The following is a 22,383-nucleotide window of genomic DNA, read 5'->3' on the forward strand; positions in this document are numbered from 1 at the left end:
AAAAATGTATCGTGTTCAGAAGCGCTTACAGGAATTTTTGGAAAACGGGGCATAGATACAACAGGATCCTACTATGAGCTTCAAGGAAGCAGCAACTGATCTTGAATCTTTGGAGCATGAATTTGTCAAGCTTCGTGATTTGAGCCAAGTTGCTGTAGAAAATGCCAAAACAAGATGCACAGCCTGGGGGATCGATGTGGACAGAAGATGCCAGGAGAACTGGCAAGAGATGCAGGACTTTCAGCAGAAGAAATTGTGCGCGTTATGAAGAGCGTACTTTATCGACTTCAGATGTCACACGGTTTTTACGACTGATAGACCTGAACACAAAATATGGATTTCTGCTGGACGTCAAAACTCTTCTATCCTACAGATGTCAATGCAATTCGCCGATATTGTAGATTGAAATTTCTATGACACCGACAATGGCGCACGAACTTTTCAGAGATTGGAGATTGCAAAATGCTGCTCAGTAACCGGAATTAAGTTCTACCAGAAACTCTTTTGGATCTTTAGTTTTATAGTGACGACATATTTCCGAATTCACTGCAAATTTTATTAACAATAGCAGTTTCAATTGCAAGCTGTGAGTGGTCGTTCAGCAAATTGAAACTTGTCGTATTTGCGTGCTTCAATGGGACAAGATCGTCTCAGCGATCTTGCTCTTCTTAGCGTTGAAAGTGAAACATTGGAAAAAAAGATTTTGATTACGTGATTGACCAGTTTGCGACAGTGAAAAGCAAGAAAAATTAATCTTTTGTAGACTGTCAACCAGTCTACAGTGACTGAGTGAGCCATGTAATATAATTTGTATAAATTTACTTCTTTAAATACAATGTTTTATTAAAATTTAAATTGTTATTCCTTATTCGATGTAATAGGAAAATGTGATTAAACTGGGGGGGGGTGGTCATGCCTAAGGAGTTAAACGTTGACGAACCCAGGCAGAGTTTATCCAGCATTCACCCCAATGCAGATAGACGGATGCGTCACTGCTTCAGAACGCAGGGATCTGAAGTAACAAGCCACTTGTGCACAAGGCCACAAAGAATGTCTAGTCAAGCCTCCATTAGCGTTGTGGTTGTCTTTTCCAGGGGTAGAGCACTTTTGGCAATGCAGACAGATGCTTTGTAATGCTACAACCAAGGTCAACCCAACCTTTACTTAAAGCTAGTTAAAGTTGGCAGTATTCCGTTTCTCCTCCCTTGCCCCACATTCTTGATGTTCCTTTGAAATAGTTTGTCCGTGTGACAGACAAAATCGTCTCTGGAACATAATGTCCACATTTGCGTGTTTGGGTAAAAGGATTCATTAGGTCAAAAATAAAAGAAACCTGGATTGATTCTTTAAGCATGGCAAGGTGCTCTTGTTTTAAGCCAAAGGCCCAAACCTTGGTACACGTTGCTGCTCGCGAGGGACTTGCCTTGGGGAAGAAACGTGGCCAAATGCAGCACTAACACTGCCTACATAATATGCACACATACAATCCTCGTGAAAGGTCAGAACAGCAGTAGCGAATTTAAGAATTTTATTTTTGACAATGGTCAGCAAGACATGCAAGTTCCAGCAATCACAAGTAATCAATAGTTACTTCCGTCGAGCGCCACAGCCCGGCTCCTGCGCCTCCTGACAGCAATGGCAGCAGACAGGAGCGCAATGACGGCTGTGGCAATAACGAGGAGAATGGACAGAGTCCCAGCCGAGGCCCACGACGAAGAGGGAGTCTCCAGCAACAGCAGAGCAGCGTCGTTAACAGGAGCTTCTTCAAAGAGCACGGGGCCCTGCAGCGACACCACGTGCTTTCCTACCACGCTGGAAGCGTCAGAGATGCCGCTGCGCTCTGGAACAAGAACAGAAATCGGTTGATGACAACTGGCCCATACGAAAGGACATCATATGCTGCAGGTCAAGTTCCCCAGAAAATCAAACGAGTAGGTAATTATGGCATGCCACGGGTCGTGAAACCAGTCCGCAAAGGTCACAGCAAATGCACTCTAAATATAAACGATAACATAGTAACATTAAAACCCCTTCGTCCTCTTGACAAATCGTTACTTTGCGAGGCTTTGGGTAAGCAAGCACAATAGTCAATAGGTCGCGGTGGTGCTGCTCACTGTAGCGCCTCGTCTGTCCACACTGCCGATTGCACTCGGTGAGGAAGTTGGGGCTGGAGCTGTCGCACACCACGATAGAACAGTGCAGGTAAACCTGTGGCAGACAGAATGCATCGCTCCGGTAGGTAAAGGTTCCCATGTTTTTAGGTAGTCCTTTTGCCCTCCAGTTGTACACGTCATCCCTCCATGGTAACCTGGTTTTTAATGGGTGGAAAGAATCGGGCACTCACGAGGTCACGGGTGGTGCTGCGGTCAGAGTTCATGAAGGCGAAGGCCTGGAGTGCCAGACGCTTGTAGTGAGAAGGCAGTGGCAGGTCAGCAACACCAGGGAAGAACACACTGCAACAAGGAGACTGCACGGGGCAGCTGCACAGGAAAAAGTGCCGTTTACCCTCAATTCAAAGCAGATTGAATGCACGCATCTTTATTTAAATCTGCACGCAAGGATGAAGGTCAGCTTTAGTCAAGACACGTTCACGACGAGCAAGGCAGCCCAAATGCCAATGTGTAGTGCATCTGTGCAATGCAACCATCACTGCATGTAGTCGGGCCTTGTACAAACCACTAGCTCTGGGAGGCAGAGGGTGGCCGTGTTAACATCCAGAACCCAAGGAGCAGTGGCCATCGACATTTGGGGATGGCACTGCAATCTTGCTTAGACGCCAGTACTTGATAGTCACCATTACACGAACCGTTGTCATTGCAAGGGGACGTAATTAGCACAACTCTGCTTACGTGGGGGAAGAAAAAGAGACAACCAATGCCTCAAAACCAGGTTGCCTCTGCAGGCCCTACTGTGGCAGAGAACACTACCCCCACCCAGCCTCACCCATCCACCACAAGCTTCCACTGCGTGGGGTCGGTGGCATCTGTCGTGGGCGTGGCCCAGCAGTCCTTCAGGAAGAGCACCAGCGTGGGGTCAGAGCGGTGCAGCAGTGACGCCTGCACGTAGAGCGGCGTTCCCAGAAGCGTTACCAGCGGGTACTGCCAGGGCTGGTACGGCGTGGTGTACGAGTTGTCTGGCAGCGTGCAGACATGGTTCACAAGGCATGTGGATTAGTGGTGTAAAGGACCTGTTTAGAGCACATTGGACAAGGCAAAGCCCTAAAACGTGCGCATTACTTTTGAATTGAACTAGTGCACATCTCAACATGTTCCTGGCATAAACATCGTGGTTTATATTTTATTTGTATTTTTAGAATAAAATTCTGTGACCCTCACCTACATACAACGGCATCTCTAAATGTCTAGATGCTGTAAGGGGCACGGTTTCACACGGAGGGGTGGGAATCGGTTGCTAACAGTTGGCCAAGCTCTAGTCAATTGGTAACCAATGAAGCTATTGACAACCATTCGTTCAAGCAATTGTGATCTGAAAAATGAGGCTAAGAAAGCCAGTCCAATTTTCCTGTAAACAATGCCCTCAAGGAGACCGTTTTGATTGATCGGGGCATTGTCATCCCGTTCAATATCGGCCCCACACCAACATGATTTCAAGCCAATAGCTGCTAGATTCAAAACCTCAGCAGAAATTAGCATTTGAAGTTACACGTCGTACCATGGAGAATGTGCAAGTCGTTCTAGTTCCCTTATGGCTAATCATGAACTCTGTTGGCAGGTTCACAACACTGGCAGCACAGCCTAGCACGTTATCCGTTTGTTGCAGGGGTTTGCAGTTCAAGTCTAGCAGCCATGCCGATTAATGCTGCAGATGTGTTCAAAAATCGCATGCAACCTGCAATCAGTGGAAATTAAACCAGGGTCGAGCTCCTAGCCGAGCAATGGCTAAAATAATGACTTCAGCTGGCTTCGAGTCAGAGCTAATATAGACCCAAGTCTTCCCTGGGTAGAGCGACATCACAACCCGTGTTCAAGGTGGCATTTGTCCACCTCAGAGCTGCACAGGGTGTCGGAGAGAGCAGCACTCACCAGTGAAGACCTGGAGCAGCAGGGAGAGGGGCCCCGTGGCCGTGGCTGGAGGTGGCGGTGGGAGAGTGCTCACCTGCACTCCAAGCTGCAGGTCTCCACTTCCAAGGAAGCGGCATTGAAGAACCATCCTGGTAAACAAACACCACCCATCAAAAGGTCATGCACAACGCCCTCACGGCAGCAAGAGATTGCAGGAGCCACACAGCAGACAGGGTGCTTTGCAGACGTACCAGTGAAGTGACCACTTTGGTTGAAACCGTGTTTAAATTAGCCATAAACCATATTCCTACTACTTCAAGATGTTAAAGATCCTGTGACGAGGAAAAGTCGCCCTTGTGTGTCGAATGTCCCAATTTAATAAGTAAACCGTTGAATATGGAAGCACAGATTGCTCACGGTTCTGCAGGGATATGCTGCAAATATTTAATGTCGCAGGGACAGTGGCCATTGATGGGGGTTGGTCTCCTCTGCAAGACTCATGCTTGACCTTCACGAGCACAGCACTTGCAGTGCTTACTTGTATGTGGACGACTTGGTAATGGCGACGCTTCCATCGACGCAGAGCTCCCGCTCGGAGACCAACATTAACTCGTACACGAGCTCCTGCCCACTCCACTGGACACACCAAACAGTAGTTCACACAAAACGATAATGCTATTGAGTGATCAAGCGGTACTGGCCAGGAGTCCAAATTGCTCACAATTTGCTACAAATTATATATTAGAATCCCCCTAAATTCTGCTTTGGCACTCGATTCATTTGAAGCTCAATCATAAAGTGACCCTGTTGTTCATTAGCAACTCGTGCATGATTGTTCTCTGCACATCAAGGAGTTGTGCATCAGGAAGGGTCCTGATGCAGCACTTCAACAAGGTCAAACAACAACCATCAGGATGTGGGCAGGGCAAAGCAGAGTCCAGGAGCCCAGTACCTGCACAGTGGCACCACACGCTGCCATGGGTACGTCAAAGACTGCAAGGTCTGCAGACACCAGCACGGGGCTGCACTGCGCACCGCTACCGGCAGTCAGGTGCACGGTGCTCAGGTCCAGCGGCGGAGACGTTAGGTTCCGAGACACGGGCACCACAAAGCGCCCATCTGTGGTGCACACTGGGTGGCGCATGGCAGGAGGGTAATGGAGAGTTCGGTGACAGAACAAGTTCAGGGAACCAGCACAGCAGGATGCTACTGTGCCAACATAGAACCTCAAAGCAAGAGCCTAGTTTAGGTAGTGAATTATGGAACCTCTGTTTTGAGTCAGCTACGTACCAGCTTCACTGTAGAAGCAGCGGCGTAGAGTGGGGTCGTAGCAGCAGCCACTCTGTGCACAGATGTCCGCGCTCGGGACACTCTGCACAGAGTTGCATGGGAAGTTCCTGCTCTGACCAGAGCACGTGGCGATCTCTAACAGCAGCAGGAGCACAACAGGTCATCGTACAAAACCCCATACGTACTTAAAATAAAACGGCATCGTTTGAGCCACGTGTCATGTATGTTAAGGCGTGTTACTTGGCACATGACAAAATCACCCGGGCAATGCACGCAATCTCAGAAGCGGAGCAGGGTTGAGTGTACAGCAAAGATGGGCAAACACGTTGCTCACTGGCTGTTAAAGGCTCTGGCAGTGCAGAACAATTTGTTGCATTGAAGGTTAGTGCCACTCAACCTCGGCCAACAAGGAGCAGCGTGGTGAAGCATGGTCAAATGAATCCTAAAGACCCAGGGCAGCACCAACCAGCAGTGTTTTAGGAAAATGCGTTAATATGGTGCAACTATTGCAATCAGCCATTGGGGGAAAGTGCATCGGAAAAGGATTCAAGCTGCAAGTTTGTCCAATAAAAGCCAAGGGCATGAAACGCATTTGCAGGAAATGCAAGCGCATTATTGCAAAAGCACCAGGAGAGATGATCTAGGTCGAAACAAAAAAGGCAGCTGTTGACCCAGCAGACCCATTCTAGAGCACCAAGTCAGAGGTAGTGCAGTCTGTGGGTCCGATTAGCAGAGTCAAGTCAAGGTACTCACCGCCAGCTCTCGCCGATCTTAGGTTTTCAGGGCAGTCGATGGTGAAAGCCCAGACGAGTCCATTCAGCCCCTGCCGCATCTCCTGCAGCTCCACCTGGATCTTCCTCCTGCCATCCTGATGAAATCAGCAAGCAGCCCTCAACATCGGACTCGGGGCCAGTGATCCATGAAGGCTTAAACAAATCAGTAGATTTAGTGCATTCGACATTGTTGGGCGAGGCCAGGCTAATGACAAGTAAAACTGTCAAATGGGAAACCCGCCACCACCTAGCACCCAAATTAAGGCAGGTAGACCACACGTGGGGGGGGGGGGGGTGCATTCCTGGGTCCAAAATCACCTTCCCAGGTTAACCCTTGTTATTGTACAAACGGATGCTGCGCTGCTCCGTTTGTAATACAGTTTCCATATTCAGCTTGCCACAAAACCGCCATTACTCTTCCCACAAACATAGCACTCACAAATTACCACCCTTCACAAGACTTATGTCTTCTGCAAGCAACCTCAAGTAGTGCACATATTTCTGGCACAAAGCTCGTATGTTGGTTAGGTCTGCCACTTACATTTTGCTGTTGTAGATCATACATGTCCAAGTAAGCCCCGTGTGCAATATTCTCTTACATCTACGTTGGTCTGTAGCAATATAGTGCCGTTGATTCTATACCAAGCATCAAACTGCTCCGAGTCCCTTCTTTGCATTGAATAGTATCGCGAATGCTGCATCCATTAGCAGGCGTGAAATACACAAACTGAAAGCTTGTTTTGTCGTGTAATTTGTGTGATGTAAGAGTTAAAACTCACACAATGCCTTTATCAAGGTGGCCACTTGGTGACATGGACGTCTAGATGGCAAATCCTTTACCGTTAAGCACAGGAGGAGAACAATTATGCTGGAGATAAGACTGACGAAGCGGAGACTAAAGACAAAAAAGCAATGCAATGAGGCAAAGCCATGGGCAAGAAAGGATACTTAGTATTGGCTTAAAGAGTAATGTAGCGACATGGCAAACTACAATGAATAAGATCACAAATGGAAAGTGCAAACCAAGGTAAATCTGAAAAGACAAAGATGGCAAGACCTTGATAAGATATATGGAATGAGCATTGCATCGATTGTCCAGGGATACCAGTCAAGAGAAGGAGCTGCTGTATGAACTAGAAACAAAGGCGCTACTACCTAGAGATGATCGAAATAACATATTGTAGGAATAAATTGAAAAATCAATGCAAACCATCTGAAAACAAATTCCAGAGTGGACGGCATGAGCTAAAAAAAAACTTTGAACTTTAAAAATAAAGGCACGAGCTAAGCAAACGTAGAGGGGAAAATACCAGAAAAGACAATCAAATTCGATTCTGGCCAGACAACATCGGTGGGCACGTGATGGCCGATCGGTTATGGATTGCGAAACATCAATTTTACTACTACCACAGCAGTCCCAGCGGGAACTAGCATCGACGCAAGTCAACGGTCTCCTCGTGTTCACCTCCACGCGCACGTGGCAGGCATCACCAGCAGCGGTGAAGTGGAGCGCAGCACCGTCCCTCGCGATGGAGAAGCCGCACTCCCCCTGCACAGACTCCACATCCACGGCCTCATTCCGCACCGCTGGAGACATCAAGAACAAAGTTAGAAAAACATGCATCTGGATTGCGCACCACAAGTTCATGTGTGCAGCGTGACTGCAAAGAGAACAACAAAGTATGGTGTCAGTGTGAACGCGAATAGGAAATCTCCACAGTACCCGGAACGTTTCTAGGACACAGGATCCTCAATACACCGTTGGAGTTACGGTACTCCCAAACCGGCACAACGACCTCGTCTAATAGTTGCTAGTAAATAAGGCTGCGTGTCAGATTCAGCGACAAGATCTCCCAAGTCGTCAACGGAGGACTCCGGTGGGAAATGCAGACGATGCGAGTAGAGAACCAGAGTCTGACAGGAGTCACCAGGTTCAGTTTATAACAGAAGGTACCACCTTGCATGAAATGGTCCAATGAAAGGGAGAGCCCATTGTGCAGGCAAGCAAGGGGGAGGTGTATCGATTAATAAGGGATTCACAGTCTAAAAGCATATTAGTTGCTGCGGCGCCATATTATTAACATTCCTTCCTTTATTAATTCTAATCTTACTCCCTCCCTTTGATCCTGCTAATCCTGCATAATGCATGGGCATACTGACTTTAAACCCCTCGCCAATCCTCCTACGCATTTCACAAGTAGTACCAATCGCATGTATGCATTTCCCATAAATATGCCAAATTCCTCTTGATATGGAAATTATTTTGTCAAGGCGCTCTTCGCCCCTCCATCCCAGCATAAATAGTCGCTCCAAGCCTGGGGCGTGCCATTCACTCTGTCTACTTGACAGACCTGTTCTCCACATGAAAACGGCTGCTTGCGTTGTGGCCGAACCAGTGAGAATTATTTTATTATGTTTTATTTTTATTATTTTGTTATTTTCCTTCTACGTGACTTTACCGAAAGAACCAAGACGAAGGGATTCACTCGTCTAGTAAACATGCAATTATCTTATGGAAGAATACGTTCTGATTCTCGTCATAGTCTGATGTATTAGACTAGTTGAAATGAACCCCGACGCCAATACATTAGCATGCTTTGAATCCCAGGTTAAATGTTCCATCGTTCATGCGAATTACATTCCACAACACAGCATTAATCAAAAAACCTAAAATCGACACCAAATAAGAGAAATTGAAGCAGTTGGGACCAAACAACTGGCCAGAGAATCTCAGCCCCGAATCAATTTGATAGTATCCTTGAGAAGCATCATAGAGTCAATCATACAATGGATCAAGATGGTCAATTACGTCATCACGATTTAAGTGAAAGCTCGTGGACTCACTCCGTACAAAGACACGGTAGTCACTGCGAGAAGAGCTGCTCCATCCCACAGAAAAACCCAGGGTGGAGGAGATGCATTGCTTCAGCAGACCTGGGGGAGGCAGTTCAGAAGTTGAAACGTCAACATCAACTACACCTTACGGAGCAATTAAAAAACAGCCCGCGACGGTTGCTGGGTGGGCGCACATCAGTCCCTTCACTTTTCTGTGCACACAAGTGTGCAAGGTGTTGTGTGTTGCTCTTATTTGGCGCAAAGTCAAAAGGCACGTGTACGACTCGATAGTATGAATCTCACACCAGGGATCGTCAACCTGCAGCTTCGAAGCCGCTGGTTGAAACGTGATATTTTGGTAGTAGACCCCTGCATTACTCTTGAAATTGTAGTGGAAAGCTGCCAAGGAAGAGCCTGCTATGCAAATTATCAACGCGAGTGCACAGTTCGTTGTTACTACAATGGAAAGGAACAAGGCCATGATGATTTTGCCACGTGAGTGTTACGTATGGTCGTGCGCAGTCAAATGTTATACAATTCACTATTTTAAGTAAAGTTGCAAGGGCCGTGCCAATCAGTCACCAGCCATATTTTTCGAAAGCGTTATTATCGTAAAAAGGAACGTGCAAGGGAGAGTTAAGGTCCCCGAACGCCCCCTTTTCCATGCGCTGGAGGATTATTAATTATCCACGTGCCGGCCTATGCCCAGCCGCAGCCATCACGTCGCGTCACGTGACCGCTCCGGCGGCAAGCGCACAACAAATTCACCCCCCCCTCCACCTCGTCCAGGCAGCGCTGTTGTTGGCAACTCGTGTCGCCGGTAACGCTTTTCCAGTTCACAGAGAGACGCCGCCATTATAGTCTTGTGCATGGCGGTGTCCATGCACACGATAGCAGTAGTGAGAGAATGCGCGATGTGGTTGTCATGTGGCGACAGCAGCAGCAGCGCCCCCTACCACTCGGCTCCCCCAGCGTCCGCGGTCCCAGCGACTGTCGAAGCCTCGCGTGGACGGAGCCCAGGCAGAGGAAGCTGCGGGGAGCACGAGACACGTGACCGCCAAGACGAGAGAAGGCAGGAGGAGAAGAGGCAAACACCGCCCCGCCCACCCCACAAAAATGAAGTGGCCAGTAGCGATTTTAGGGAGCACATATTCAAGGCCAGCACGGTGCACGAAGGCGTTGGTGTGAACAGCGCCACGCAAAGCCACCTTTGGAACCCCTTCAACCCACAATGGGGCAAGCGAGACATTTCGGGACCGCACCTCCACATTTTTATCTCAATGCATTTCTCCATGCAGGTCAGTTACCCAAAGCGATATGGAAACGCCCTCTCTTACAAACGTACACAAGACTTCATTATCCAGAGCTGTTGAGGCACATCCCTGAACACCACTCAGCACGCCCCTCCGCCTCCTCACCTGGTCAGGAGCAGAAGAACTCGCAGAGCCGCCATCGTAAAACAAATCATCGGCTGCGTCGCTTCCCGTAGGCCATGGACCCCTTTTATATGGAGAGCCCTCAGCGATCCCGATCCAGATTGGATCAGATTCACCCACGCATTGTCTAATCAGCGAGATTTTATCAGAGCAGATCCACTCACTCATTGTCTCATCAGTAGAGGTTTGCTCGATCTCGGCGCACGTGCATGGATAGGAGCTGCACCGCAATCACGCGGCACGTCCGCAGGAGGAGTTAATTGGCTCATTACTGAAACTGAATGAGGCCGCGCGCAGATAAAAGCCCCGAGTCGGGACAGTAGCTGCGTTGGCTCTGCTGGTGCCGTGCTAAGTCTCGGTTTTTTTTTGTTGTCCTTGCGATGGAGATCACGAAGGCTTTGTTTTCGGTATTGGGGTTGTTATGTCTTGCCTCTGGTGAGTGGCGTTTGGTCGAAATATTATTTTACAAACGTGTATATTTGTCATGTAATGTAACTGCCGTGTTTACTAATGTGAACACCATAATATACACGTACTAACGATGGGTTTGGTAGTGTGGCGTGGTGGTTAATTCACTGTTCTATATACCTGAACACGAATTTGCGTCCTGGTAATTTTAACATTTGCGACAAGTGTCTAGACTTGGGACTTTGCCCTAATTCAGCCCGTACTGATCTGTATGGTCAAACTGACGACCGCAATGTGCGAGACTTTATCCAGTAGTGGATTGCCAAAACGTATTCTTAACCTGTCGTGACGCGTGTATACATTTATTGAGGTGCTACTGGGGAATTCGAACTCTTGTATTAGCAGCTCCGTGTGGATGATTGACTCGAGCCTCTGAGACTTTCTACGGCTTCACTGACCACCTGTGTCACTGTTTGGGTAACTCTCGCGTTTCGTCCCATGCAGTGGCCACCTCCGCCACGGTGAGTGTGGTGTGTGACGAGGCGACGCTCACGCTGACCGTGAGCAGGGACCTGTTCGGCACGGGTCACCTGGCCCAGGCGAGTGACCTGTCCCTGGGAGTGCCAGCCTGCCCCGTCACTGGGAGCGACGCCCTTGCTGGGACGGTGACGTTCCTCTACGCACTGGAAAGCTGTGGCAGCAGCCTCCAGGTAACTGGCTGCTGTAACATAATCTGCGCAATCCAACTGCTTTATGTTTTTGCCGAGTGTAGGTGCAGAAGAATTACAATTCCGCATTCGAGTCAAGCCTGACTTCTTCAATAACAGCGGGGTGTATCTCTTTGAAATCCCCTTGGTATTTGTAGATCGATCATTGCATTATTGTGTAAAGGTCCGTTCCGGTTGACCAGTCGTACATTAGAGTGCTTTTATTCTTCCATAATACATTGGGAATCTGCATTTGCCATTGTTTGTGTGGGTGTTTTTTATGGGTGACATGAGCGAGGTAAATTATTTAAACCAAGGAACAGCTGCATTGGGTCTTTCACCAAGGTGTTTGAGCTTTTTTATTTATTATATTTATGCCGCTAGTATTGCAATAAGTAATATAAACCCCACGTCTTCTTCCCTTATTAGATGAGTGCAGAGCTGCTGTCTTACGAGAACTACCTCTACTACCGCCCCACGTCCAACACGGGCATTATCCGCACAAACTACGTCGCCGTGCCGGTCGTTTGCCGCTATCCCAGGCGAGTTCACCAGCAGTCTCTTGTTGACATTTCCTTAATTTTGAAGTCCAGCTAAACTGTTTACAATTCTACCCCTGTCTTTAAAAATTACGTGCCGTTGCGTGTGATTTAGCTTTGCGAGGCCTGAATTGTAATAAAGCCAATGTCAGCGAGTTAATCCACCGATGGAAAGTCTCCCTGTGCTTGTCTGTCGTGGGGGTTTTTAGTGGCAACTTTACTGATGGGTTCACATCAAACGCCTGTCGTGGCCTGCCTCAAACATCCAGCCTTGCAAGTGTCCACGCCTGAAGTGGTGCATGCATTGCATACTGCGTGAACCACGGTCCCCTTGATTATACTCCATTCCCCCAAGTCGTCTACTTACTCTTATTTGGTCCTCGTCGGATAAAAGTCTTGCAAGTTGCGATGTTAAATATACTCTGAAAATATGGTTCTGTATCTCTTCGCTTGTCTATTCGTTGTAAGATGTTAACGACATTGCAATAATAATCTGGTCACAAATTGGTGCAGTTGAGCATCACCCACCTCTGCTCTTTGTAGAGAATGTGTGCCTGATCTCTTCCTGACTGCAGGAAGGGGAACGTGTCCAGCAATGCCATCAAACCCACATGGATCCCCTTCAGCAGCGCCAAGGTTATGCAACAGCAGCTGAGCTTCACGCTGAGGCTCATGACCGGTCAGTGGTGATGTGAGGACGTTGATTGCCTATTATGCACATGGCTACTACCAGGATGGCAATTTAGACTTTAAACCCTTCAAGATGTGTGCTTGGTATTGAAGAATAGGCCAGATATATGCCCGAGGTCCCTAAACTTTATCTGAGGTTCACGAATAGGTTAACCCCTTTTTTTCTGGCACCAAAACTGTGCTGTTTAGATGTTAAAACGCCAAACTGCAACTTTTTTTTACGAGGAATCGTGTCTACATTAACCACTAATTGTGGTCAGAATGCAAACAAAACAACTGATATATGCGTTGTCTTTGAAACTGATTGGTCCACACCAGACGGCTTTCTGTCGCGACAAAAGACTCTACCAGAAAGAAAGCTGTCTCTGGTATCCACCAAATGAGTTTCAACGATGATGCATATATTATCAGTTTTTTATTTGCATTCTGACCACAAATTTTGTGGTAAATGCAGACATGATTCATTTGTAAAACGTTTCAGTTTGCTGTTTTAACATCTTAGCACCTGTTGCCAGAAAAAAGGGAAACCTATTCTCATTTTGGTACTGGCAACGGAGGTCGCATGATTTATCTTGGTTTCTTCCACAAGCAGTGGCGTGAGCAAGCACTTTCCTGGCTGCGCTGTTAGTCTGCACTCGGCCTTGGCGATTGTGTTTTGAAGTTGTCCTAATTGTGTTTTTTTATGAAGACGACTGGAGTGTGGCGCGACCTTCCACCGTATACCAGCTGGGCCAGACTCTGCATGTCGAGGCGAGCGTGCAGACACTGAACCACGTTCCACTCCGGATCTTCGTGGTCAGCTGCTTTGCAACCCCGGTTCCGGACAGGAACTCTCCCCTCAGCTACCAGATAATTTCTAACTCTGGGTGAGATTTCTCTCTTAATGCCACCTAATGAATGTTTATGCTCCTTGTCTTAAAGGTGGCATTCCACTGCTTGAGTATATAACAGAGCCTGACCTTGGAATGCCGCTGAATCTTGCTCGATGGTTAAGCCTGACCAGGTGTATGGTTAATGATTTTTATCACTTGGTGTCTGTCGGTACATTACTGAGAGATGTGGTCAATGTGCGTCATTGGTGACTGATTTGGTTTGCGAGTGGGAGGGGAGCACCTTGCCCCTTAAGAGGTGGGCTTGGCGCACCCTCTGTGCTGTATTATACAGTGGAAGAGGAGTGCTACATCTCCTAGCGCTGGCTTTTTGCTGGCCTGCCCTATGTAAAGTCACGTGTCGTACATCTACGGTGTCTGTGCAGGTGTCTGGTGGATGGCAAAGTCTCGTATGATGCTCACCTTACTTCTGGCTTCCTGCTCCGGCAAAGTGACAACGTCCTTCGCTTCTTCATGGATTCCTTCCGCTTCCTTGCGACGTTGACCAACAATGGCGATCAGGTGATCTACTGTCATGCAGGCCTCGCCAGAAACCATCTTTAGCCACTTGGTAGGCAGTGTGGTTGAGTAAGAACCCCATCTTCCTCTTCTCGGTCCAGGTTTTCGTCTTCTGCCAGCTAAAGGTTGCAGATGTTGCTACATCTCCTACGACTGTCAATAAAGCTTGCACCTACAGCCCCTCGGCTGCATACAGGTTGGTCTACTTCCTTGCATTGCCCAGCAATTTGTTTTTCGGTGTCTTCCATCCAATAGCTCAATCCATGCCTTGCATGTGGGCTACATTATTGCATGCCTGTGTGCTTAACTAATATCCCTGAGACCTGACTTTGGTTTCTCGCTGCAACTGGTATTACGACATTTCCTGTGCAGTCCCACAGGTCTTCTCTTGTTTAGATGTATTCAGGTGATTATTGGCCATAGCCTGCACTTGTCTTGAGTTTAGCAACAAGTGTAGCAACCTGCAAACGACGTCTGTCATTCGTTTGAGCTCCTTTTGAAAAATCTCAGCCTCGTAGCCAGAGTTCAAATCTCACTCGTGGCTAATATTGGGAGCATCAACCGAGCCTCGCCTTCGTAGATTTATTTTTTTCAAGCTGATCACCAGGGCTGGTATGTAACAACATTGGAAGTCGTCCTGGTCAGACTTTCCCTTAATACTACAAATACTTTCAGTACTTTCCTATAAGGCTCTGACTCTACAGGTCCGGTGCCGTCATACAGTTAAACACAACTCCGCCCAGAATTGTATTCCTGGCCACTGCTCCCATCGAGTGGTATTGTCGCTATCGGTCTGGTTGACCGTGGTGCTAGCCAAATGGTACACCACTGTACGTTGCTTGCCCTGAACGGGTGCTCAATCGGCACTTCTCAAATGTGAACGGATACGAGTGAGCATTGCCTGTGTAACTACAGACGACGTTTGTGTGCAATGCAGGTGGGTCTCTGCTGATGGCTCGGACTCGGTGTGCAGCTGCTGCGAGTCCACGTGCCCCAGTGGAAGAAGGCGCAGGGGTGTGGCAGCAGTGACTGGTGAGTACAACCGTCGTATTCAGCCATTTAGTCTTGTACAGAAAACCCTTGCATATCAAGGGAGTTACGTTCTTGGAAAGTTTCAAGCCAAACTGCGACATTCACTATGGTAAGCCTTGCCTAAATAATGGTGTTAGGTATGTGGCAATCAGGAATGGAGGCATCGCGATTGAAATAAGTAATGTGCCAAGGAAACTAAATAGAAATAATTTCGATTTAAAGCTTTTGTGACTGTAGGGATTCATATTCTTGTTGTTTTCGGTAAAGTCGTGTAGAAGAAGGAAAAAAACCCACATTCTCATGACGTTTGGATTGCAACACAAGCAATCATCAGGTGTGTATGGGCTTAAGCCTGAGCATTCGCCGAATTACAAATGTGGTCCTCTCACTCAGGATCGTCGTATGCAGTGGAAGATGTGATGCTGGGCCCCATCGTGATTGCCAAGCCCTTCTCAGATGGTGCCGAGCCAAGCAGCCCTGCAAAACAGCAGCAGCCACGGGTTTCTACATCTGCAACCAAAGGTAAAACTACCAGATTATTTCATGGCACTTTTTTCCAGTCTCGGGGTTTAAAGCTACTTCTCATACTTTGATACTGGCAAAAAGGTTCCGTGAATGTATCTGCTCGCCCAGGGATATAAATGCTCTGATGCATGGATTGTCTTTGTACTGTTTTTGGCTTTTTCTGGTTTGAATCGGACTCGGCAATAAACAAGGTTGTCTAGTGTAGACCAATCCGTTTCAAAGACGATACATAATTAAAGGAGCATGTTCACCAAAAGTACGTGTGGTTAATGCAGACTTGATTCCTTTGTAAAGGGTATCAATTTGGTATGACTATATTAACACCTGTTTTATTGCCTGAAAGAGTAAAACCTGTTAGCATACCATTTGATTCAATTAAGGCCAAACCAGGACCTCCATGAGGCAATGACGCTCTCAGGTTGACCTTGGATTGGCCGTCTGTAATACTTGATCTCTATACGGAACTTTCTGCAATTTGGGGAGCAAGCAATTTGTTTTTCGAACTCCATCTTCTTCCCTTATGAAAGGGCCTATGACATCCAACTACAACCCCCTTCCCCCAATAACTAGTTGAAAAGGTACAAAACACGGATATTAAAGCAGTGCCCTAAAGGTATGCCGAAAATGTATTGCTATGCTCCTCAAGTGTCCTTTGGTCGTCGATGCAAATCTGTTTTAAGATGGCAAACTGTTTAACAGACCTAATGAGATTTGTGATCGTTTTTAATAATATATGTGTGACATGCTAAATTAAACCCATCCACCAGTGTTAAATGGCAAACCTTGGTGAGTGACATATTTGAACAGCACGCCTTTCGCACCTTGACCAAATACTTGAATAGGTCAAATGCTCCCACAACCTCCGGCATGTGGAAACCCAAGCTTAACGGCTCCACAGTTGCCCACCAGCCCTTTCTCTCAATTGTTGTTTTACAGGTGCTGCTCCCGTCCTTGGTCTGGGAGTGGCTGCGCTGGTGATGGCTGTCGCAGCAAGTGCCACGGTGGCTATGTTTGTTTCGAAGAGGCGTCGCACGACTCCTTCAAAGGGATTGGAAACGAGCTTCTGATCTTCTGTTGCTTTGCTTAACCTATGATAATAAAACTCTGGTGCATTACTTTTCTGGTCTTGTGGGGTCTTTGTTTGGTGTTGTGGGCACTGTGTAACCACCATCGCCCAGTTAATGAGGGCGAGTATGGAAACGATTAGGTGGTCTCCAGTTTATGCGTTGCAGGACTAGTGGGATGTACCTAAATATAGGCAAATGTTTTTTAAACATTCCCAATTGTCCTAACTCGCAGTCATTCTTTGTTATGTGCATTGGAGCAGTTGAACAATTTAAGCTGACAAATCCTTTCCTATGCCTCTTTAATCTGCCATGAAAAATGGCCCCAGAAGTTTACAACCGGGGCAGTAATTGGGCATTTTTGGTACATTACAAAGACGGATAATGTGCAACAACCGTGCAAAAAATCTCTGGCTAAACCCTTCCAAAGTGACGACACAACGCCACCTATAAACAGAGTGCGAGGGAAAACAACTGCACATTGAACATTTGAGTTCCAAGCAGAAAAGGAGAGGTTTGAGGCCAGGTAATCCCCTCTTATACAGATCCCGATACGAGATTGGAGGATTAGTGGAGCTCGGAAACATGGACCCAAAAGGAGGGTCTAGCTCCTCAGTGGTAAAGTAGGAGCACGACGCGGAATGGTGTAAGGATAGTATAATACGCCCATCAGCCACATGTTTTGATCTTTGGGGCCTTCTTTGCCCAACCCCTTCCACTCTACCTGCTCCCCCCTCGGTCTCCCACATTCGGTTTGCTATATGTCCCCTCCCCCATCATCCCCTCCATTTAAAATGTCCATCTCCCCCACTGCCCCCCCCACCCCCACGTGGTATCCTCACGTGGTTCAGACAGCAGCGCCCCTGTACATGGTCCAGTTGCATTCGGACTGTTCTCCAGGACATACGGTTACGGAGAGCTGTGCTCCATCAGGCCCTCGTTTGGTAAAAATAACCAGCCAGACAATAACTTTTTTCGACAGTCACTTGATGCAAGAGAAATATTTGGCCACATTACTCATTGGTAAATTTGCTAATTACGAGTTAACCCCATTCCAATAAAGAAACCTAATAAAATTTACCTAACCATTGGTTAACCCTTTCTGCAGCCTTGCACCCATGTGGTTCTCAATCGTTCAAAACATGTATAATGTTAATAATGAAACAAAGAAGTTGTACCTACACGCCTACATGTAACAAAGCCTTTGCAGCACCTTGACGTTGTAAATTAGACATTAACAATTTCCTGCAGAGGGAGCTGGTAGGAACGTTGGGTTGCTCGGTCAATGGCCAGGGTCAACGGTGGCGTGGTGTATTCCACAAATATGGCCGACTGAGGGCGAGCACAAGTCGGCGTGAGTAGGTTAAACGTTCAGCTTTATAAGGGCACCACAGGGTGACCAGCCCCTCCCCACCCAGATATACTTTCTATAGTGCAATTAATGTACCTTTGGAATAAAGGACTCGACTACGGTATCTGGCTTGGTGTCCTTTATTCGGGTTCGCCTCTTTCCCCACACGGCTCTCTCGCATAGACTCTCCGCTCTGCGGCCGACGCTGTTGCTGTTGTAGCCTCTCTCTCCTTTCTCCAGCAGCCCCGCTGCTGGACTCTTCGGGCAGCCTCTCCGGCTGCTCCCTCTCGCTCTCGTAGGCAGCCCCGCTGCTGGTCCTCTTGGGCAGCCGCTCCGGCTGCTCTCGTTACAGCCCCCTCAGCTGCTCCCTGTTCCTCCGGGGTCGGTCACCGCTGGCCGACGGTGCCGACCGTACTGTGTATGTGGCAATCTCGCCACCCCCAGCTCTCGCCCTGCGTGGCCCCACTCCAGCCCAGTCTCCGATCACCCCCTCCTCTTCCGGTTTCTCCCCTTTAAGACCTGAACCCTTACCCCCACGTGACGTAACTCCTCCCCCTCGTAACGTCACATCCGGAAGGTCATTTACGCCCGCATTACACCACCCTCCCCCGTAGAGAAAACCCAGCCGTCCTCGGCTGAACAAAACCTCTGACAAGTAATGCGAGCGTAACTGACCCAGACACACCAAAGGACACGAAGCATGCAATAATTATAACAGTAAGAACAACAACACCACATGAACAAGTAATGAGCGAAACCGACCCAGACACATCAAAGGACACAAAGCATGCAATAAATATAACAGCAAGAACAATAACACAACATGAACAATTAACGAAACGTGAGAGATTTAGAACGTGTGCGGGTCGCCGGCCCGTCCCGGACGGTCGGCGGCCCTCCCGCAGAGCGGGAACGTGATGGGGTTTTAAGAGCGACAGACCGCAATCCTCCTGTCGCTGTTGGAGGCCCACCAGCGTCCCGGTCGCGTGTCCCCGAAGGCTCAGCCTCGGAGGTGTCCCGCGATTGTGCTTGCAGCGGGGTCGGAAGGGCTGCGGGGCTCGGAGTTCCTGCAGTCCTGGCAGGCACCCCCCGAGCAGAGCCCCTCGTCACCTGCGGTGTCACGGCCGGTCTGTCTGTAACAGGCACGACAGGCGCTCTTGCAAGATCAACGGACACAGGCAAGGGTGAGTCGGCAGCAACAGACCCCGGCAAGGCAACATCAGGAGATGACGCATCAGGTAGAGGAGCAACATATGGTTTCAAGCGCGATGTGTGAATGAACCAGCGACGAGATCCAATCCGAACACGTGCCGACTGCGGGTTGGGAACCTCGATGAGGCGGACGGGCCCTTGCCATGGCTTATGCAACTTAGGTGAAGTACCTGGCCGCACCTGCGGACAATGGAGCCAGGCCAGGTCCCCAACCTTCCAGGGGCACTCCCCCTTGGAGCATCGAGCATACCGCTTGTTCCGGGCCTGAGCTTTGGCCGTAGCCACGCGGGCCCCCTCTCACGCCTCCGTGACCCGGCGAACGGTGTCTCGAATGTAATCTGGAAGTGGCTTACCAGGTCCCCTCACACCGGTTCCCAACTGCACATCCATCGGCGGCACGTTTTCCCGACCGTACATCAGGAAAAACGGCGAATATCCTGTAGCCGCATGCGCCGTCATCCGGTACGCCGAAAGCACCCCAGGGATGTGCAAATCGCAATCTGATTGTTGTTCACTCACCGTGTGGCACAACATGGCGGACAAGGTCCGATTTAGCCGTTCGACCATACCATCCTTTTGCGGATGGTATGGAGATGTCCGTATTTTCTTAGTCCCAAGAGCTGCGCACACTTCCGCCAACAATTTAGAAGAAAAATTTCGGCCCTGGTCCGTGAGGAGTCTCTCCGGCGCACCCTTGTCCATAACGTACCCAAATAGAAAGGCGTCGGTAATAGCCGCGGCCGATTGGTCGGGCAAAGGCCAGGCCATCGGCCAACGGGAAAGGTATTCCACCCCAACCAGCAAATATTTATTACCCCTCGCAGATGGTGGGAAGGGTCCCAAAATGTCCAGTGCCACTAATTCATTAACTCGAGACACCTGAATAGACTGTATCGGCGGCACATAAGGATGTTTGGGTGGCTTTCGCCGGGCACAATCTGGACACGCACACACATGCCCGACGACATCTGTCGCCATGCCATGCCAAAAATAATGACGTTGCAACGTCAATAAGGTCTTTTGAACACCCAGATGTAAGAGCGTGTCACAATGGAGAGTTCGGATCAATTCGTATCGCAAGGACGCCGGCACTACCAGACGCCAGCGTTCCTGGACGCCTTCCCGCCACATGAGCAGACCATTCCGGAGAGCGGTTTCCGGCACCCCACCCGTACTCGGACTCCCCTTCTCCCCCGCAGACCGCTTCCGTAAGGACAACAACGACTCATCCAACATTTGCTCCCGAATCCACACAGACCGTGGCAGATTCAAAACCCCATCAGTCGGACCCGGCTCCATCGGAGCATCCGGCATCTCGACAGCCAGCGCAATCGGCTGAGGGGGAGATTGAATCGGCGCACACCTATGCGTCCCCGACACGCACGCACAAGGGGAGCGCTGCGGTAATCTTGAAAGTGCGTCCGCATTGGCGTGGCGCACCCCCTTCCGATGGTGAATTTGGAAGGAAAATTCTTGCAGCGTGTCCAACCAACGCGCCAACTGGCCGGATGGCTGGTCCATTTTAAGAGCATACTGCAAGGCCGCATGATCCGAGCGTACAATAAACGAACGACCGTACAGGTACGGTCGAAATTGGCGTAGAAAAAATCAACAGCCAAAAGTTCCCTGCGAGTGACGCAGTAGCGGGTTTCCGCGGGAGACAAAACCTGGCTACCGTATGCCACCACGCGCTCCACACCCCCTTTAGACTGAGACAACACCGCGCCAATGCCTGTGTCACTCGTGTCCGTATCAAGAATGAAGGGGTGATCGAAATCCGGATAATCCAACGTCGGCGCCGTTGCCAATAGATCGCGCAGGCCCTGAAAAGCCGCCTCTTCCGGCGGTCCCCAACCAAATTTTCGTCCTTTACCCGTAAGGAGGTGCAAGGGCCTCGCGATCGTCGCAAAATTGGGAACAAATCTCCGATAATATGAGGCAAATCCCAAAAAGCGACGTACATCCCCCACAGTGGCCGGGGTTGGCCAATCCCGGACGCACGCTGTTTTCTCCGGATCCGTGGCAACCCCATCCGCACTCACGATATGCCCCAAATAACGGACGGACCGTTGCAGTAGGTGACATTTCTTAGGTTTAAATTTCAAATTCGCGGAACGCATCCTCGTGAACACCGACTCCAACCGCCGTAAATGTTCATCAAATGTGCGGCTGATGACGATAATGTTGTCTAAATATATGAGACATGTCTCCCACTGCAACCCCGTCAACACCAGCTCCATCAACCTTTGAAATGTGGCAGGGGCCGCGTTCAGCCCCATCGGGAGACAATTAAATTGAAACAACCCCTGCGGCGTACGGAATGCAGTTTTCTCCCGCGAGGGCTCGTCAAGGGGAAGCTGCCAGAATCCCGAAGAGAGATCTAGCATCGAAAAGAACTTGGCCCCCGACAAGGCATCGAGGGAGTCGTCCATACGCGGCAGGGGATACGCATCCGCCACCGATATTTTATTCAATTTCCGGAAATCAACACAAAATCGCATTTTGCCGTCCTTTTTCTTGACCAAAACAACAGGCGCGCCCCATGGGCTGTTAGAATGAGATATTATGTCCGCAGCCAACATGTCATCCACTGCCCCCCGAACATGTTCTCGTTCGGCCGGACTCATCTGGTGCGAGTTCAACCGAATAGGGGCAGCGTCCCCTGTGTCAATATGATGGTAAAGCAATGAGGTGCGTCCCAAATCCAAATCGTCGGAGCAAAACACATCCGAATAAGTCAGTAACAATTTACGAATCGCACAACGTTGTTCCTCGGACAGGGAAGAATTTTCCCTACATAAGTCGGCAATCCAGCGATTATCCGAAGCTCCCGGCTCCGAAACTCCAGCAACCACGCCCTGGCTGTGCAGGCAATCCTGTGCCGTAAATGCCGTAGTGGCATGTGCCACAACCGTACCAGCCGGAACACATACGTGCTCGGCACTCGCATTGAGCACCTGAAAAAACGGTTGTTGGTCCGGCCGGACGATGGTCTGCGCCCCAACCAGCGCCAATCCGGCCGTTATGGTGGCGGATGGCGATAACAAGACCCCAACCGCACCTTGCCGATCAGGCGGCGGCTTCCGATATCGCAAGGGGATAAGCATCTGT

The 22,383-nt window shown here is 49.1% G+C and overlaps 2 protein-coding genes across 2 annotated transcripts; one reads left to right on the forward strand and one right to left on the reverse strand.

The window, feature by feature from the left end:
- Nucleotides 1-1,580: 1,580 nt before the first annotated feature.
- On the reverse strand, nt 1,581-9,053 carry LOC133360515 (zona pellucida sperm-binding protein 4-like). The gene is made up of 11 exons (XM_061579296.1): nt 8,930-9,053; nt 7,551-7,672; nt 6,066-6,180; nt 5,313-5,447; nt 4,975-5,153; nt 4,561-4,658; nt 4,044-4,171; nt 2,944-3,133; nt 2,345-2,480; nt 2,115-2,208; nt 1,581-1,840 (listed from the first exon to the last, which is right to left on the reverse strand). The coding sequence occupies exons 3-11, from the start codon at nt 6,142-6,144 to the stop codon at nt 1,581-1,583; spliced, it is 1,299 nt and encodes a 432-aa protein (XP_061435280.1). The 5' UTR covers nt 6,145-6,180; nt 7,551-7,672; nt 8,930-9,053.
- A 1,683-nt stretch (nt 9,054-10,736) lies between these two features.
- Nucleotides 10,737-16,712, forward strand: LOC133360532 (zona pellucida sperm-binding protein 3-like). The gene is made up of 10 exons (XM_061579317.1): nt 10,737-10,791; nt 11,269-11,474; nt 11,901-12,017; nt 12,590-12,689; nt 13,389-13,566; nt 13,956-14,091; nt 14,190-14,284; nt 15,026-15,120; nt 15,514-15,642; nt 16,582-16,712. Exons 1-10 carry the CDS (start codon nt 10,737-10,739, stop codon nt 16,710-16,712), a joined length of 1,242 nt encoding a protein of 413 aa, XP_061435301.1.
- Nucleotides 16,713-22,383: the final 5,671 nt, after the last annotated feature.

The sequence above is a fragment of the Lethenteron reissneri genome, chromosome 69, assembly GCF_015708825.2.
Source record: "Lethenteron reissneri isolate LAM-NWPU_2019-01 chromosome 69, ASM1570882v1, whole genome shotgun sequence".
Taxonomy (NCBI): domain Eukaryota; kingdom Metazoa; phylum Chordata; class Hyperoartia; order Petromyzontiformes; family Petromyzontidae; genus Lethenteron; species Lethenteron reissneri.

What these genes read in the sequence shown, in the direction of transcription:
- LOC133360515 (XM_061579296.1), bottom strand. Translation starts at nt 6,144, where the DNA reads ATGCGGCAGGGGCTGAATGGACTCGTCTGGGCTTTCACCATCGACTGC. An exon ending in GCTGCTCCAGGTCTTCACTG is followed by an intron (nt 3,134 to 4,043) that starts GTGAGTGCTGCT and finishes GCACGCTGCCAG; the next exon opens with ACAACTCGTACACCACGCCG. An exon ending in TGGAAGCTTGTGGTGGATGG is followed by an intron (nt 2,481 to 2,943) that starts GTGAGGCTGGGT and finishes TTTCCTGTGCAG; the next exon opens with CTGCCCCGTGCAGTCTCCTT.
- LOC133360532 (XM_061579317.1), top strand. Translation starts at nt 10,737, where the DNA reads ATGGAGATCACGAAGGCTTTGTTTTCGGTATTGGGGTTGTTATGTCTT. An exon ending in GTTGTTATGTCTTGCCTCTG is followed by an intron (nt 10,792 to 11,268) that starts GTGAGTGGCGTT and finishes CGTCCCATGCAG; the next exon opens with TGGCCACCTCCGCCACGGTG. An exon ending in CAGATAATTTCTAACTCTGG is followed by an intron (nt 13,567 to 13,955) that starts GTGAGATTTCTC and finishes GTGTCTGTGCAG; the next exon opens with GTGTCTGGTGGATGGCAAAG.